Genomic DNA, 18317 nt, shown 5'->3' on the forward strand with positions numbered 1-18317 from the left:
GAGGCAGGAGGATCACTTGAGCCCAGGAGTTGGAGGTTGCTGTGAGCTAGGCTGACGCCACGGCACTCTAGTCCAGGCAACAGAGCAAGACCTTATCTCAAAAAAAAAAAAGTACAAAGCATTTATTGTATAAAAAATTAGGTAGGCTTGAGGAACATTTTTGAAGTTAGAAGAACACTTTGCTCCTTGGGAGAATGTGTGTGCGTGTGCCTGTGTGTGTGTGTGTGTGTGTGTGTGGCTATTTTATGGTGCCGCTGCTATTTAGAGGTTTCACTGAACAACTGATCACCAAGATGCCCAGAGTCCCAGCGGATGGAGAGGATTCTACATCCTGATAGTCTAACGATTTTTATTTTTTTACTACGTAAGTGTTAAGTAGGGAGTAAGGAAGGCATTTTCTATGATTATTTTTTTGGTAATCGTTTCACACAGACTATATTTAGAATTCGATAGACTTAAGTATTGTTTTTAAAGAAAGGCTATTTTCTGTGTATTTGGGGGGACTCGGCGCGCTGGTCCTTGGCAGACCGCAAGAATGAAAAGGGTTATTATCTAAAGTGAGTAACTTACTCCTGCAAAGGGGCTTGAACATCCAGAAAACCCAGGTCTGGACATTTCTCCCCGTGGGGTGCTGGCTCTGGGCCCCCAGCGCATGCAACAGGCAGGAGTGACGAAGAGGGGGAAGGGGGAGGGCCCGGGCGGGAGGCTCCTCCAAAGCGGCTTCATTACAGTCGCTTCTAAACCCAAGGACTTCTTCAAAATTTGTAAAAGAAAAATTTTTTCCATATAGGGCTGTTGCATTTTGAAATATGCGTGTGGTAATTCCAAAAGAACATCCTGGTCTTCCACGCAAGGCTTCCCCTGGCCCAGGTCCATGAGAGGTTGGGGGGACCCAGCATCCCGGGGAGCAGCACAGCCAACCCCCCGATCCCCCCACCCTCCACGCGGTGGGTCCACAGCGAGCGGATCCGCCAGCCACCATCAGCGCAGTCTCTCCGCTCCAGGCCCAGCTGTCTTCACAAGCCTAGTCGAAATTACGCCACTGAGAGATGGTCTGAAAAACCTATGGCCCGGCCATCCTGCCACAGAGTCTAGAGCTTGTCCCTGCCTCAAGATGGACCAGAAAAGCTGGTCCAGCTGTCGTGGCCTCCACCAATCCGCGTGAAGTACGTCTTGCTTGGGTCTTTGTCCTCTGCTCCCTGTGAGTGATGCTATGCAACACCGACTGGCAAAATCCACATTTTTATAGATCTCTCTATATTTGGAATATTGGTGTGGACCCTGATCACATCATTTGGTGGTGACCCCCGCGTGACGTGCCAAGTGAGAATTTTCTCTTAGACAATCTGGTGAGAATGGGCTCTGGATTCAAATTCTAACTCTATGACCTACCAGCTGCTTAATTTTCCATGTCTCAGTTTCCTCATCTGCAAATACAGAGATAGTGCTACTCAGCCCACGGAATTTTTTTTGTGAGGATGCGATATGACAGGTTAAAGCTTTCAGGACTACGCCTGGCAAAAAGCAGGCATTCAGTAAATATTTGTTATTCCCATTATTTTATAATGAAGCACTAGAAAGACCTTTCATGTCATAAGGAACCAGGAGGCTTTGCCTCATGCACGGTGTGATTCGCACAAAGCAGGTTCTGAAACCCGTTCCCGCCCCCAGCATGCATGGCCCTCAGCACCGACAGGACTTTCTAGAGCAGGGCGGGGCTGCACCTCCAGGAAGGGTGGGACGGGTAGCCAGCGGTGTGTGCAGTTGGCAAAAGTCCTTCTACGATTCTGATTAGCCCCTCTAGGGACTGGCGCCATTTACGCCAAGAATCCTCCGTATAAGTCATCACTGGGAAGCACCAAAAAAATCCCACCTACGGGTCAGTTTTCTAACTGTGCCAATCCTGTGATGGGAAAAGCTGTGGGTTTCTTTCTTTCCCCCAGTCTGATCTTTCCTTACTCTACACATTGTTCCAGCCCAGACCGATACGCTGACTATTCCCTCCTATTTTCTGCACCTTTTTGTTCTTAGAAGTCTTTTCAGATCTTTTATGGAAGCAGTGTGAGATACACAACTGAGAGGCGAAAGAGACAAAGCCCAGCCTACCAACTTGGCATAACCGAGCCGGTCCTCCCATCCCTGTTACGGCGCCTACCTCCGCTGCACGCGTGACGGGCCCTGCCGCCGTGCTCGATTCCATACCAGGTTCACAGGTACGAGCACCCGGCCCTCAGTGCTGGACACAGACACACGGCTCCTCCCCGGCCTCCTCCAGCCTTTGCTGATAGCCTTGTAGCCACCGGGGAGCCAAGAAATTATCCACAGCCCGCCGTCCTGTTTTACTGCATCCTTCCTTTCTGTGAAACTTATCCGTGAGGGCCAGCATGCCAGCTAGCGGCAGCTCAAGAACTTGTTCAAAATGCCACTGGCTCCAGAGCGGACATCGTCTTATCAGGCCACTTAGTACAGTGAAGCTGAGTTGATTAGAAGCAGTGAAGATTTCACCAGAAACCCTGAGATATTTTTTTTTTTTTTTTTTACTTTTTTTCTTTTTTAAAGATGGAGTCTCACTTTGTCACCCAGGCTGGACTCAGACTCCTGGGCTCAAGTGATCCTCCCACCCTGGCCTCTTGCGTAGCTGGGACTCCAGGTGTGTGCTCCTGCACCCCGCTTTGAACCCTGGGATTCTTACAGGACCAACTGGTGATAAGAGAGTTTCTCAAAGGAGTCGAGGTTTTGAACCTGCATGGTGCTCCCCACTTAACTACTACTAAGGAACCCTATTTGCTATTTTCTTTGGAGATACAGATCTGCTTTGGCATTCAGAACAAATAACAAAGAATCTGGGAAGATTCTCCCCCCAACCATGGCATGGAGGGGTGAGGAAGGGTGTTGGCGTGGACATGGCGGCATTCCATGGCAGTTAGTACCAAGGATCAGTGGCATAATTTATAACTGAAATAGACAACATGAAAATATAGGGCCCGCTGTTCGAAACGCTATAAAAAGTACTAAAACGTAAAGCTTTTTCCTTCCTTCTGCACTCTCTGTCTCGACTTGTTACGGTGTTTCGTAACTGCTGTCTAACCTCAGCATCCTTCAGACATGGGGACGCTTGCAGGGCAAATGCCACCCTCACGGGTACCCAGGGCTGGGTGCCGACACACCAGCCCATCAGCGTCTGGGTCCCTCCCTCCACTGCTCCCAGACGCACCACACCCTGGCCAGAGGTGGGGAACGGAGCCAGGAATTTTCCCAGGATCCTACCACCTTAACCCACAGCAAAGGAGCGCCCCGCAAGTGTTATCTATTGCAACATCAGTGCGGGACACACTAGGTGTCTGGACTGGGGGCAGGCAAGAGGCTCACCCCCACTGAACATACAGCAGTGCCACCAGCCTGGGTTGGGCTGGCCACGACCAAGTCCCATCCCAAGATGCCACGGGGCGTGTGCACCAGCCCCCATCCCCTCATGCCCAGTCCCCTACTGGGGCAGAGATGGGGAGGTCTGGTGGGGCCTGGCGTGCCAGGGGCACAGGCAGCCAAGAATCACCCGGCGAGGTGGGGAGGCAGCAGGAGTGTGCGCAACCCAAAGCGCCAACCCCCTGGTGCACACTCCATCGTCCCGTTAGACTTCACTTATAAAATACAAATTCAAAGGTTAAATTTTTAAGAATTTCAAGATGGCAACCTCACAGCATTAAACCCTACGTAGAGGAGTCCCCCCGCCGTGGGGCCCCGTGCAACTGCGCTGGCCGCACGTCCACACAGCCAGCCCTGCTGGTACCCGCCAAAGTCCAGAGACAAAACGGAGGCAGGTTGCCCTCACATCCCATCATGAAACGCAGGCCTCCAACCTGTGCTATGACAGGGACGGTAGAGAGACCTCACCTTGCAGGTGGGAGGCTACTCTGGCGGGTCTCACGCCCCTCCCACTGCTCTGCAAAGCAGAGCCCGGCATACCTTTAAAGACGTCTGAAGCCCACCCATTTGAACAGTAATTTTAACCTACTACCTTGTGCAAAGAGCAGATGTCATGAGATACAGGCAGAGTCTTGATGGTTACAGAAATCCCTTTAAACCCAAGTTGGCCAAGGATTTTCTTAAAGTGTCAGGGAGATCAGCAAAGAGAGAAAATTGTGGGATAATCACTTATGAAGTGGCTCTGGGTTGATGGTTTGTAAAAACTAGGCTATCATCCAAAGCCATTACTTTGAGGCAAGACTATAACCTGGTCGCTGAAAGCATGTTTCTTACAAACCTTGGCTTCTGGATCACTGTTGATACTACAAGAATCATCATCGTCAGCATGTGGGGCGTTTCTAGAAAGAAAAACAGAAAACTGGACTTAGAATCCTACTGCAAACTCCAGCTGCACATGGCCAGGCGTTACGACAAATCCTCCCGACGTCCTACCTGAGTTTCAGAGATGCGTAGCGGAGTGTAGCTCCTTCGAACTCTTTTAAACTGGGATCCGGGTTCACTGTGGCCGCGTGCAAATCCTGGAGGAGAACGGACCCCTGTTAACTGCCAGTGGGGGAGGAGTCCACTGATTGCCTCAAACATCAAAGAGGAGAACAGTCCTCCCGGCAAGAGGCAGAGAGTGTCTGTGAGCTTAGGCAGGAAGAGGCATGCAAGGGCTGCTGGGTGCTGACTCAGTGCAAGCCTGATCTTACAAAACCCCAGGGGACCTGGGGCAGTCGGCCTGAAGTCATTCGCAATGGGACACATCGAAAAAAGGCACCGTGAGTGTGAGCTGAACGCCCCTAGCGAGAAGCCCAATCGCTCCAGCTCTGCAGAATGCATGACATTCACGGAGAAGAAAAACATACAGCCACAGCCATGCAGAAAGGAAAAAAGATTAAATGATCTAAAATCTGACAATATACTTGCCTTCCAAATGTCACTATTAATCTTTCCCCCATTCAGAACAGCAAAATCACTCCATGGCTGTTTCTAGACATATAATTATTCACATAGAAAAAAAGCACATTGATTTAAAGAAAAAAAAGAAAAGAAAGAAAAAACACAAGACACGTTGTTAGCATTGATATTCACAGGATGGGTTAGAGAACAAATTAACTCTAACAGCAACTCATTAGCTCGCCCTCTAAATCCAGACTATCACCTGAAAACTACAGCGAGAGGAGAGATGGAGGCTTCATTATTTACCAAAACAAATGACTGAACGTCATCGGAGGCAGACAGTGAAGTTATTTTCTAAACGTGGTCTTACAAACAAACAATACGCTTGCAAGGATTCGATAACTAGCATACCTAATTCCACAGCAATCACTTTCCTCCCCACAAACCAAACAGAGCTGTTTCCTGGGGGTGTGAGCGAAACCCCAGACACTACCGCGGTTTGGAGACTGGGATGGTCATGGCTAAGGGCACAAAAGCTGGGGTCGGAGGTCAAGTTATTTTCACTTTAAGAAAAAAGGGAGCACGAAGGGGAGAAAGGAGAAAGAGGAAGCACAGCCTGACATTCGCATTTTGCCGACATTCACCCTAACACTAAACAGCCGGAAACAATCTACTGGAGATTCTTCCAATTCATGGAAAGCTCTACATCCTTACGACACAAAACTCTTCACAAATTCTCCACCGTGGAATGATCTCCTACACGTCGTTACAGGACAAAGCGTGGAGCCCGGCTGGCTGGGGGAACTCCCGCAGATCCTCACATCTAACGACTCCTTCCGTCCACCTCAGAGGAGAAAACGTCTTTTTCTTTTCTCCCGTGCCGAGTGAATACTCACGTATTTCTCCCTAAGATCTGGGGACATCGTCGGAGCTAATAAAACCCAAGACAGTCCTGTGGATTTGTTCTACTGAATGGTTATGCAAATCTCTGTCCTTGGATAAATAAATCAACATAGGAAACTTTTCCACTAAAGCTTCTTGCAAATGAGAAGTGGATACTGACCCATAACTTTTACTCACAACGTTAATGCAGTTCTTAAAACCACTATGAGCAGAAGCTAAGTTCGAATGTCCTGTGGGTCGAAAGATGCATTTATTGGACTCCACAGAACTGTACATGGGGCAAAGGCACTGCAAATTTAAATCTATTATCACGGCTGCACGGTGGTGTCCTCTTGCTTTGTTTTCTGGTTCAGGCACCTGAACTGCAGTTTTTCAAAATGAAAAAGAACTTAGACCACTATGTTTTTCAAAATAATTTGTCTTAATGAATAAAAGGGATGAAATGCAGCCCTTACCTCTCCCCTGACGCTACCCCCAAAGGCAGTGTTCAGTCTTTACTGAGAAGAAAGTTAATAACCCGGGAGAGTCTTGACCTGTTAGCTCAGAGCAGCTGAGAACCCCCTGAAGCCAGCGTGGGGTTTGCTTTCCTGGGAAGAAGATGCCCCGGTTTCCTCAAAATTTCAGAGGGGCCGGCGACCAAAAGGTTTAGAGTCAACACTGCAGAGGTCTTACTAAGGACTTGTGATGAGGACCTGAAATGCCAACTGCGTGAAATAAAATTTTAAGCTAGAATTGCTTTTTAAAAAAGAAAACAAGTCGACGTGGCCCCGAATCATCATCATTATTTATATATGAGCAATATTTGGTTTTCATTTAAGTTTAACTTTGAAAAAAGGGTATCAGATGATGAATTAGGAAGACTCAAGACAACTGCATCTTTGTGGAGAAATTTTTAAAAAAAGAAAAAAAAGGAAGAGTGTCTGACAAAAAGAATCTGAAACCAGAAATCATCCTCAGGAGACACTACGCGTTGGGACTAGAGAGGGTGAAACGTGAGTACTTTCTAAAATAAGTACTCAGAAAAGCCTTCAGCACTTAACTGAAACAGTTCTCTGTGTGTGTGTGGCTTTCACAATTTTTTATGTATTTATTCTTTGGATATAGGGTCCCTCTAAAGTAAAAGCGGACCACAGTTCTGAGACTACATGAATCCAGCTCTCACGCTATGCAAACATGAGTTGGCTGGAAAACTCCCAACAATCACCTTTTGCAGATTTAAATAAACAAAGATCCCGCACAGTGATTTTGCAAAACCTTAAAATAACATGGGCGCTCCTAAAGAAAGCCTTTCAAAGCACACAGAACTCAAGTAAGGAAAAATGGAAACAAGCATTGTAGACGTTATAACTAAGCCAAAGATCTTTTTCCCCCCATATTTAAAAACATTCATTTACACCAAAGATGACAAACTTTTTTCCCTGTATTTCTAAAAAAAATCTTTTTTAAGGTCAATTAAAGACAAAAAACACTATGTCTTAAGTTTTAAGAACTACATACTCTATCCATCTAATTTTTTTTTAATTAGGGAGAATGTTTTCTATATTTGGCCAATAATTCTTGCTAATGCTTTTTTGAGGCAAAAAAAAAAAAAAAACCAACAGAGACTCTTTGATTCTAAGAAAGCCTGTAGCCGCCTCACTCTGTAGAACGGGTGGGAGGTGAGAAGGAAGAGGAGAAACGGAGGGGAAGACGATGAAAGGAAAAGGCAGGCGGAGCGACCAGCCTCGCAAGACGAAGACACCGAGACAGGCAAAGAGCAGCGAAGGATGAACAGAGACCGTCTTCCAGGCAACGCGGCCAACGCCTTGCACAGCCGAGTGACGTCCGGGTGCCAGCGCTGTAGCTGGGGACACTCTCCCAGCACCTGTCCTGCTCTTGCCCAGGCTGCAACGCCCGTGCGCTGATGACCGTGACCACGCTGGTTCCGGAAAGCCCCGGAGCCTTGGCTCCTCGGGGACAGTGTGCACAGGGGACCGACCCGCGCCCGGAGCGCCGTGCAGAAGCCGCGCCAGGGTGGACTCAATCCGACGGTTACAAGCTCAACTGCCGAGAGATTTCCCCTTCCACAGTTCTCTTGCGGGATCTTGGAAAACAACTCCACAAATTAAAAAAAAAGACGCACTGTCTTTCCGCTGGAAAAAGGCCAATCTTGGAGTCGATTCTCTGACAACGTCAACAGATCGCTCTTGAGGATGAAGTTTCAGGGGCTGGGAGAGTCCCGTGAGGGGACCTTCTTCAGGGTGCTGGCAAAGTCTCTGTGGCGTGGTAGCAGATGCAGACCAGACCGCAAGAGCGGAGTGCAGAGAAGAAGAGCACCGGAACGTTCCATGCAGGCTTCTCGGGAAGCTGTGATCGGACCACCTCCATTTGCACTTAGAAGTTCTGAAGTTACGCGGTGCTGGGTGTGAATATTTGCCGTCTCCCAAACTCACGCTGACGTTTAATGCCCAAAGCGGCAGTGCTGAGAAGCGAGACCTTTGAGAAGTGATTGGGTGTCAGGTCTCTGCCCTCACGAATGCATTAACCCTTCCATGGATTAGTGGATTCGTGGGTTGCCACAGGAGTGGGACCCGTGGCTTCAGCGAGGGAGAGAGAAGCGAGCCAGCAGCACGCGCAGCCGCTGGCCATGGTGCCCTGTGCCCCTCAGGGTCGTGCAGAGTCCCCCCCGCCCCAGCAAGAAGGACCCAGCCAGATGCCTCCCTCAACCTAGACTTCTCAGCCTCTGAAACAGTAAGAAATAAATTCCTTTTCTTTCAAATTGCCCAGTTTTAGGTATTCTGTTATAAGCATCAGAAAATAAACTAAGACACACAGCCTGCTGGAAAGCCAGGTCCAGATTCTTCTTCTGCTCTCGTTTGCTCTGTGACCTCAATTTTCTCACAGATTTTAATAAAACAGGGCTGAGAGGATCTCCCGTCAGCACGCCCACAGAGCGAGACAAAGAGCATCAGCTCTGAGCATGGGGACTGGCTGCCCAAAGGTGCTCTAGACATGAGCTTCCTTATCCCCCAGTTTCTCTCTCTATGGAGGAAAACATAGTTTGAGGATCATAAAGTGTTTCGAATTACTCTGCTCAATCTCATTTTGTCAAGACTTGAGCCTTGATAGGTGTGGCCTTGGTCAATAGCAGTAAACCTGGAATTCTGGAATTCCAAGGAATAGGGCAGGAATGTCAATCAGTGTTATATTGTTGTATCAATTTACATGTGCATAGCTGTTCCTTCTTTCTTGTAGAGACTGGGTCTTGCTATGCTGTCCAGGCTGGAGTGCCATGGCTCTTCACAGGCATGATTGTAACACACTGCCATGCTGGGCTGTCCTTTTTAAAATGCTCTTTGTTTTTGGTGGCTGTGATACTATCAGAAGAGTATAACAATATGGTTTATCACACAAACACGATTCAGAGAAGTTAAAAAAAAAAATCAAACTGGTAAACAGGCTGACAGAAGCTTGTGCAATTAAATTAGCCCCTGTGAACAGCAGCACAACATAGAAACCACAATCTAGGGGGGTCAGGAGACCTGGGGCGCTGGCTCCAGCTTTGCCACCAAGATCAACGAACAGCTCCCTGGGCTGCGAGGCCGGTTTGCTCCTTCATTCAGCAAATATTTAATGAACGTCACCATGTACCCAGTACCGTGCCAGGGACACAAGATGAGGGGCAGGTCCCCACCACTGAGGCACTTCCCAGAGGAAGAATAACATGCCACAGAAGACAAAGGGATGTGATGTCACAAAGAGCTTTCAAAGCAGCGAGGGACAGCAGTAGTTCCCGGGAGTCCCTGGGGTGAGGCCAGTGACTTTATGAGGAATTGACTCACAGAAGAAGAGGGGGACGAGGTCACCAGAGAGCCGCCGTCATACTCAGCAGAAAGTCCCCTGGAAGGCTCACGGGTCCCTGGAGAGTCTGACTCGGTGGCGTGAGGCGGGGACCAGAGACCCAGCATGTTTTGCAGTCCCCGGAGGCCTCCTGGCGGGGTCCTCAGCCCTCTCGTCCACAGGGCCCTTCTCCCTGGCTCTTTGCAGCTTTCAAACACTGTGATTGCTTGACTGGGTCGGGAGGTTCAGTAAAATGATGGCAGAATGGCCCTGTTATGTTGCCGTCTTATTTCCAAGTGTAGAGAAAAACACACAGGCGCTGCGGTGACCCGCTGTGCTCCCCGGGGGTGTCGGCTGCTCAGGGCACCCCCAAGGCCACGAGCACTTCGGCAAGAACAGAATAATTTAGGGTCAAGAAGAGACCACGGTTCTAAGAAGCAAGTTGCCTTCCCGGTGTCAGACCCAGCTTCTCCGTACTCCTCTTCGTTAGGGACCCGAAGCACCTTTGGTTACAAATATGATAAAACCTGGCCTCAGGCTACTGGTTATTCATACGAATCTTGTGCGTGGCGCTCCCTTCGCTCTAGCATTCGACACCCAAGTAACGTGCGACGTAATTTGGAACAAATAAGCGCTTTGCGGGGGAAGAGCATCGTGCGTGCCAAATTTCAGCAGCAAATGCTTCCCGGCCAGTTTATAAACTTCCAGAAACGCTGCTGGCGTGTGCCGTGGAAACACGATCCACCGCGCTTAACACTTCCCGAGTGAACTTTGGAATGTGAAATGTAAAAGCCTCAAACTGTAAGGAAGCTTTCAGTCCTGAACTTTCGTGAAGCTCAGGCAACAGATTTAGCACTTATTTATTTGATTCTTTTTTTTCGAAGCCAGCGCAGAAAAAAATCTGAATAAAATATGCATTTCTAACACGAAATATTACGAGCTGCTTCTTTCCCTTAGCATTTTGCTTTCTCTCATGTAGTGGAAATAGATTCTATTTAAGAATCAAAGAAATGGTGCTGGGAAAATGATCATTTCTCTTCAACTGTCATTAGCGCCTTAGACGACGTTATTGGGAGAAGTGATTGTCTAGAAGGCTCTGTGTGCGACGCAGCCCTCCCGGGGGGCGAGAGGAAGAGAGTCGGGAGTCTCCGAGCCTCCCTGATACAGAACGTGAAGCTTGGGGGTGACGGACGGTCGGATCGACTTCGCCATGGACTGCCCAAGTTCCCGCCTCGTTCTGCGTCCCCGCGCCGTCACAGGTAAAACGGGAAAGACAGCGACAGGCCACGTGAGGGTTTTACGTGCACTGAGGGGACGAGTCATTGGCGGCACCACAAACGCCCACCTCCCTTCGAGCCTCTGGTGTGGTGTCAGCGTCAGCCTCCCACACCCCAGGTACGAGGCAGGTGGGGTCTTTTCCCCAATCCTCTCGTTCCTCTTCTGCTCCTCCTCCCTTCGTCTCCAAGACTTTAATTTGCTGCTTTTTAAATCTGCTTGGGGTCGAGTGTGGTGGCTCATGCCTGTAATCCCAGCACTCTGGGAGGCCAAGGCAGGAGGATCGTTTGAGGCCAGGAGTTCAAGACCAGCCCGAGCAAGAGCAAGATCCTGTTTCTACAAAAAATACAAAGATTAGCCAGGCGTGGTGGCGCGTGCCTGTAGTCCCAGCTACTCGGGAGGGTGAGGTGGGAGGATCGCTTGAGCCTGGGGAGTTTGAGGCTGCTGTCAGTTATGATGTGCTCTAGCATGGGCAACAGAGCACGATCCTGCCTCAAAAAACAAAAATAAATAGCTCTGCTTGGTCCCGTGACTTAATGGCCGGCTTTAGGTACGGGGGTAAAACGCGTATGAAGCGAACAACTGAGAGGTTGATCTAAAGAGCATCTATCCCATTGCTCTATGAAAGTGCAGGGTATGAGTCTCTCTCTGAAATTGCTAAAACTATGCATCCTTAGCCAAGTTCCACGGAGGGATAAACCTGCGTCCACACAGTGACATGGTTGGCGCAGCAGAGAGGAACTCGTGCCAATGGAGAGTGGAAGTTCCCACAGCACAGGGCAGAGTCGGGGGGCCGGCTGCACCCCACCCCGACACCGGCCGCGTGGCTGTGCCACTCGCCGGCTCTCGGCTGCCGCTTGTCTCGGCGGGCAACACGCTGGCTGTCTGCTCTGACACACGAGAGTCTTGAGGGGATCAGATGAAAGGGTGTTGATGAAAACACCCTGAAAACCACAACCGATCCTAAGAGCCGCGAGGAGCTGAGCGACGGGGGCAGGGAGGGAGCGCCTTCTGGGCAGCGGATGGCACAGGGGAGGGAGGCAGGTTGCAGGGAGGAGCAGGCAAAACTGGGCCCCGAAGGAGGTCAAGGATGAGAGGTGCTACCCGGAGGTTTCACCCGAGGCAGCTGCCCCACTCACGCCGCGTTCTTCCCAAGACGTTTACAGAAAACATAGAGACAAAAGTCTACCAAATTAATCCAAGAACTATAATTCCGAGCTTCACAAGCCTCAGGATGCCATCCTTGGATTCCTCCATGCCCCCGTTTCCCTGTCTGTAGAGTACGAACGCCGGCGTTCTGTTTGTGGGGCATTCTCCGTTGCTGGAGACGGTTAGAAGGCTGGAATGGCGGAAGGAAGCCCCGGAATAATGGAGAAGGAGATCCCCGCAGCAGAGGTGCCCAGAGAAAAGACCTGCGGGTGAGGACGGGCGAGCAGAGGCGGATCCTGGCCAGCTCCCCTCATGGGAGGGCCCACCCCAACCCGCACCGGCCATGCGGGAAGGAATCCCAGGATGCAGCTGTCTGGGGAAGGAAGAAAACCCCTCTTCGTGCCAAGCTCCTTGAGGGCCGGGGCCATGTTGGTTCATCTTCATTCCCCAGCGCACCCGACACAAGATGAAAAAACGACTGCGTGGAAATCGCCCAGGGAGTAGGAATATTACGCTCCAATAAAAAGTTGTCAGAATTGCCCAGGGACAAGCACGTGCCGATTGTCAGGGCAAAGTACAAACAAACCACGGTCCTCGCCTACCCTGTCCCAACGCGTCACTTTGAAGTAGGAGACGCTGAGGTTCAGGCTACGTAAATAAGACGCCAACGCCCCCAACAGCAGGGACGTGGCTGGGACATGGGTCTCATAGGCCCTACTGCCTCCCAGAGGGGATGCGCGAATAATCAGAGATTTAGGAAACAAGACGTTGCCTACTTTTAAAAACAGGAAGGGTGATAACAGCTGCAAACAGACAGGGAAGCTCGGCCATAGAGACACAGTTCAAATGCCCTCGTGTCCTCAAGGTGAAAGAAATGGGCTCACGTAAAGGACCCAAGACTGTGGTCAGAAAAAGGCAGAAACGCCTGGGTGTCAGGGATCAAAACACTTTTCTCAAAAAAAAAAAAAAAAAGTCACTACTTAATTGTGGCCTTTTCTAAATTGTAATTCTCCGAATGTTTGCTGTCAGGATTCACAAAGGTTCACAGGAGGAATCTTCCTATTAATAAACAGCACAATGAAATTTTTTAATGTTCCGATTCTTTGTTTAAACACGTAGATTTCTTCCTCAGGGATAGCAGAAATTTATGCTGTCAATTGTTTCTAAAATAACGTCACTTCTGCTAAATAAACAGATTTTTTTAAAATAGAAGTTAAGCAGTTGAGGGCTCTTGAGGGTTATCCTTGAGACATCCTCTCCAAGCTATCAAGTGAGCCTACGGCTAACAAGATACGCAGTAATTATAACGCGTCTGGCCAAGAGATGCTCTTCTGTGTGTAAGTATGTTAAGGATGGTACCTGCAGAGTAAAGTGCTGCCTCTTCAAGCCCTGGGGACCCTCAACCACTTCTCACTAATCAGCCCCCCTTGCTTCCGTGCCTGGAATGGTGTTTCAAGAGCCCGAAAACCATTATAAAATAAAAACATCCCTGAAAGATGGACATTAACACTGTTTACCGAGAGGAAACGTTACTGACATTCCAAATGCAACATGCATCATGACCGAAATGCTCACCTCGACGGCCTGTTGGGGCAGAAGCAAGTAGTGTAAAGAGAAGTCACAAGTGACACCTATTCTACTGAGCCAGCACAAGACAGTCCGTTTTACCTCGTTCTCCGGGGTGGGAGACGGCGTCACGGAACTGAGGGAGCCTTTCCTGGAACCCTGGGGATCCGCTGGGATGGAGACAGGCTGCTCCCACTGGGTCGTCCCGGTTGGGATGTGCCAGTAATAGGTCCCAGCGATGTCGTTGATCCTTTTCCAGCCCGGTGGCAGGTCCGGATCGGTCTGAAACGAGTGATCACTCCATAGATCTGCTGGAAAATGGGGGAAACAGAGGATTTTATTGGAAGAGGAAGAGTCTTCCAATTTCGGCACCAATAGTCAAGGGAACCCCACAGGCAGATGTGTCCACAGTCCAAATGATTGGTTCTTCCTGGTGTATCTGAGATTCATCCACGTTGCCGTGTGTGGCTGTACGTGGTAAAGGGGTAACATGGAATCAAGTAAGGAATCGGATGGGAAGGTCGACACGTGAGAACGTGGACATAAAGGCCTCACGATCGAGTCGGCTCACAGTTCCAAGAACCTACGAACGAGCGAAAGCTCCACTAACGAGAATCAAGTTCTCAAGCAAACTCTGCACAATCCACTGAATCCTTTTGCCAAGTAGGAAGATTTACTGGTTGGTATCATGTATCATTCCCTGCTATAAATGTAACTCCATCTTTCTTAAAATGCATTCTGTAAATGATGTATCTTTCATGTGCTTTTAACAGCCCCTCCCACCCGACTGGGACACCCACAGAGGAGCCGTGATAGAGTCTTTCCTGACACCCTAGATTCCAACTGCACACGGAAGACTCCCGAGGAAAGCAGACTAGAAAAGCCTTGGAATCCAATGAGGGACAGGACCGAGTCTGGAAACAGACCAGGGATGTGAGCGCGGGAAGCAGGGTGGTGAGGGAGACAACAGGCTGGAAAACGGGCAGGTGTTTGCCAAGTCCGAAGGCGTTCAAATTTAAAAATAACTTTTCAAACACTGTGAGGACCCAATAAAATACATCTACTAGACACTTTCGGACATACCTAATCTATGTGTATATATTATCAGTTTGCTGGAGAACTATCTGCTTTTTAAAATCTCGTCCTTGGCTTTGAGTCGAACACGAAGTGGACAAAGGTGCTAAAGAGAGCAGGGGAGGGGGAGGACACACGATGAGAAACTCCAGAGGCAGGACGGAGGAATCGGGCAGGTGCCTCGGTGTTCGTCGGCAGAAAAACTTAAAAATCTCGAGCTCTAAACCTGGGGATCACTTTATTTTAAAGTTTAGGCCCTTTGCTACGTGGCCATACAGAGGAGGCCAGAGTGCTTCGCAGCAATTCCAGGGAGAGCGCACGTGGGCCCTGCCGTGTGCAAACGTCACCGCGTCACGCGGGCAGGCATGGCCGAGGCTGTCGCAGCCACCACGAGAAAGACAAACCGAACAGAGGCTGATTGAGGCTGGGCACAGGTGAGCATCCACGCGGTTCTTTCTGAGGGAGCGGGAGGCGGGGCCTGGAAGTCAGAGAGTAAGAACAGCAGGGCTGAGAGCCCCAGGAAGTCTCTCTCGTGCTGGAGCCTGCTGGGCCCAGAGCAACACTTGGCCTGAGAACAGGAGCCCATCCCTGAGCAGTGAGGACCGCCCCTTCCAGCCACCTAAGGGCCGGCTTCTTCACAAGGACCCCTCCCTGGTGGGGCTGGTGGTGACGCGAGCCCACCTCTAGTCACCTCTCCCTCTGGGCTCACTCGCAGGAACCCAAGGGTCAAATGAAACAAATGAAAACAAATTAGTCAAATGAAAACAAATTAGCATTGAGCAGCAGCTGGAAATTTCCTCTCCTGTTGCAGAGGGCACAGGAAGGAGGAAGGGGCGAGCTGGGTTCTAAATTTAGCAAGGTCTGCACTGCAGAGCACAGAAGATTTCCGCGAGGTCCTCAGAATATCAGTCAAGCTCTTCCTCAACGTTTGTGCACCCAGAGCTCTGGGTGTGCAAGGCATGGGGCGGAGAGGGAAGAGGGAGGTGGATTAATTCCTTCGACAAATACGCCCTGTCTGCTCTGTGCCCGGGGTTGTTTAGGGCTGCAGCTGTGGAGGTGACTACCTTAGACCCAGGTCCCGCACCGACGCAGATGGCAGGGGCCACCCCCAGAGTTTATGGCTCAGCAGGTCTGGGGCGGCCCAAGAATCTGCATTTCTAACAGTTCCCAGGCGATGCCAACGCTGCTGATTTTGGGGCCACACTTTTGAGAACCACGGGCTTATGAAACAGAAACTCCGCAGAATAAAAAAAATGTGAAATGTATATTCACGAATTCACTCATTTATCCACTTATCCACTCTTCTGTATCGAGGGCCTCCTGTAAATGCCAAGTATAGAAGCTGGCAACACAGCAACGAATAAACGAGGCAAACCGGGTACCATGATCGATCGCGTCTCCGACAGGGTGGGCTATGCAGACAGGGGGGTCTGGGCAGGTCTCTGAGGGAGCGACGTCTCCCTGAACCAGAAGAGTCAGGACGACAGGACGGCCACTCTCCTGGGGGCGAGTAGTCTACAATGAGGTTTAAGGCCCCACTGGCTAAAGTTTCAGCCTTTACGCAAAGGAAAATTTGAAGGCTTTAATGTGATTTGTGTCTTTAAAAGGTCAGAAGAATAATTTGCATGGTGCTCTCATTCTTGAAGAGGAAAAACCTGTCTTTTCCAACGTCTTGGTTGCGGCTGCTGCTAGCAACTCCTGAGCAGTGTTATTCCTGACGGAGCCCGATGCTTCAATCCAAACCATCCGAATTTGGCTTTGAGATGCTTTTCCTGATCGCCTGCCTCCATTGCCTCTCCCTTCTCTTTTATTTTTTCTGGACCCAGATCTTCATTGTCAGAATACAGCAAACAGAGCTCTTCATCTCTTCCTGCTCCATCACCAACCTTTGAAGGCAAGAGCATGGAGCCAGGACTCCAGGTCCAGACCGTTAATCGACAGGTTTGCCGAGGGCTCCAAGCGGCAAACGGAAGCTGCTTGGAATTTGGTGGGAAATCGTCCTCAGCCAAAGGAACTGGCGGAGATACCGACTATGGCAGCAGGAACACGCCCCAAAGGGTCCCAAATTTGTGAGCTCCCAGGATCTGAACCTGCCAGAGAGGAAGGCTCACCAAAATAGCTCCACGGCCCTTATATTTCTTGATATTTATTTGCAAGCCATAACTTAGACACTGGAATGTCTGTCATAGCCTTGGAAATATCACACTTTGTATTCAGTTGAGCTTTCCTGTGGCAGCATTATTTTAACAGTTGTAAGAAAACCCTTAGCAGTTTTGGGAATGTTAATTATCTAACATGTTTCCCTATACTTTTTTTTAAAGAAATATTAAGATATATGAGTATCCTTGAAATAGGGAGCTATTCATAGCTGTTAAAGATTCCTGAGTAAATATTCCAAGAACATGATATTTAGATGGTCCTTAAATTGGGCCTTTCAACATTGCATGCTATGTATATTTTTATCAAGTATTTTGGCATGAGATCAACACGAAATTTCTTAATCTCACTAGAGACATAGTCTTTGCTGGGCTTACTCTACAGGATTTTTCTCAGGGCTGTATTACTATCAGAAACAGGAGTCCTGGAGTCAGATCGACAGCCTGGATTTGAATCTAGCTCCCATGCTTGCTAGCCGTGCGAGCTCGGACAAATGGCTTAAATTCTAACAATGATGATGACAGCTCCTACCCTCACAGGGTTGATATGGAACAAAGAACCCAGCACAAAGTTGGGCACATAATAAAAAACATTTACTGCGTGATTACTATGATTATTAGCTATCAATTGCTTCATTCAGATGTGGCTTTGGGAAAAAATATTCTATGATAAAAAAAAAAAAAGTTTTGTGAGACAGAGTCTTGCTCTGTTGCCCGAGCCGGAGTACCGTGGCGTCAGCCTAGCTCACACCAACCTCAAACTCCTGGGCTCAAGCGATCCTCCTCCCTCAGCCTCCCAAATAGCTAGAACTACAGGCGCACACCACCACACCTGGCTAATTTTTCCTACTTTCAGTGGCTACTTTTTCCTATTTTTAGTAGGGACGGGGTCTCGCTCTTGCTCAGGCTGGTTTTGAACGCCTGTGATCCGCCTACCTCGGCCTCCCAAAGTGCTAGGATTGCAGGCGTGAGCTACCGTGCCTGGCTGAAAACAGTTTTGAAATGCTATCAACCACAATGTGTTTCTTCACTAAAAAATAAGAAGTTCTGAGAGTTTGCAACAACCAAACTTTTTTTTTTAATTAAAAAGGTAATTTTTACTTAGATAAAGAAAACTAGATGATAACACTGGCCACTCCTGTCAATTTAGAAATGATGGATCATATGCAAACACACTGCTTTGAGTCTAGGGCACCTCTTTAATCAGCGAGTGGCTGTGTTATGTCATGGAGTTTGGGCCTTTAAAGAAGCAGAAATGAAGTCAGAGCAAAATAATTTAAGTCTGTTTTCTATTTAAGACATTCTTGTTTTGAGGCTGCTTCTGTTCCACCTCATGTTCTCATGAAAGTATGCAGATAGGAAGTGATCCGAGGTTGGTGGAAGATAAAAAGGAAATTATACCTCTCTGTTCGCAGACTATTAACCAAAATCAAAACACAATACAGTCGGGGGATTCTGTAGACAAAAACTAAAAGGCATGAAATGCAAGCTGCTAAAAATTACCCAGAA

The 18317-nt window shown here is 48.9% G+C and overlaps 1 protein-coding gene across 2 annotated transcripts in view; it reads right to left on the bottom strand.

Moving 5' to 3' along the window:
- APBB2 (amyloid beta (A4) precursor protein-binding, family B, member 2) overlaps nt 1–18317 on the bottom strand; it is a 121018-nt gene that overhangs the window by 56291 nt on the left and 46410 nt on the right. The window contains exons 2-5 of one of the 2 annotated variants that reach the window (XM_012648491.1): nt 13681–13889; nt 4894–4956; nt 4417–4502; nt 4262–4322 (exon numbers count right to left, since the gene is read on the bottom strand). In XM_012648491.1, the coding sequence (XP_012503945.1) occupies nt 4262–4322; nt 4417–4502; nt 4894–4956; nt 13681–13889 (419 nt within the window). The remainder of the gene's footprint in view (nt 1–4261; nt 4323–4416; nt 4503–4893; nt 4957–13680; nt 13890–18317) is intronic. The other variant, XM_012648490.1, reaches the window with a different exon arrangement.

This window comes from Propithecus coquereli, unplaced genomic scaffold (assembly GCF_000956105.1).
Source record: "Propithecus coquereli isolate 6110/MARCELLA unplaced genomic scaffold, Pcoq_1.0 Scaffold288, whole genome shotgun sequence".
NCBI lineage: Eukaryota > Metazoa > Chordata > Mammalia > Primates > Indriidae > Propithecus > Propithecus coquereli.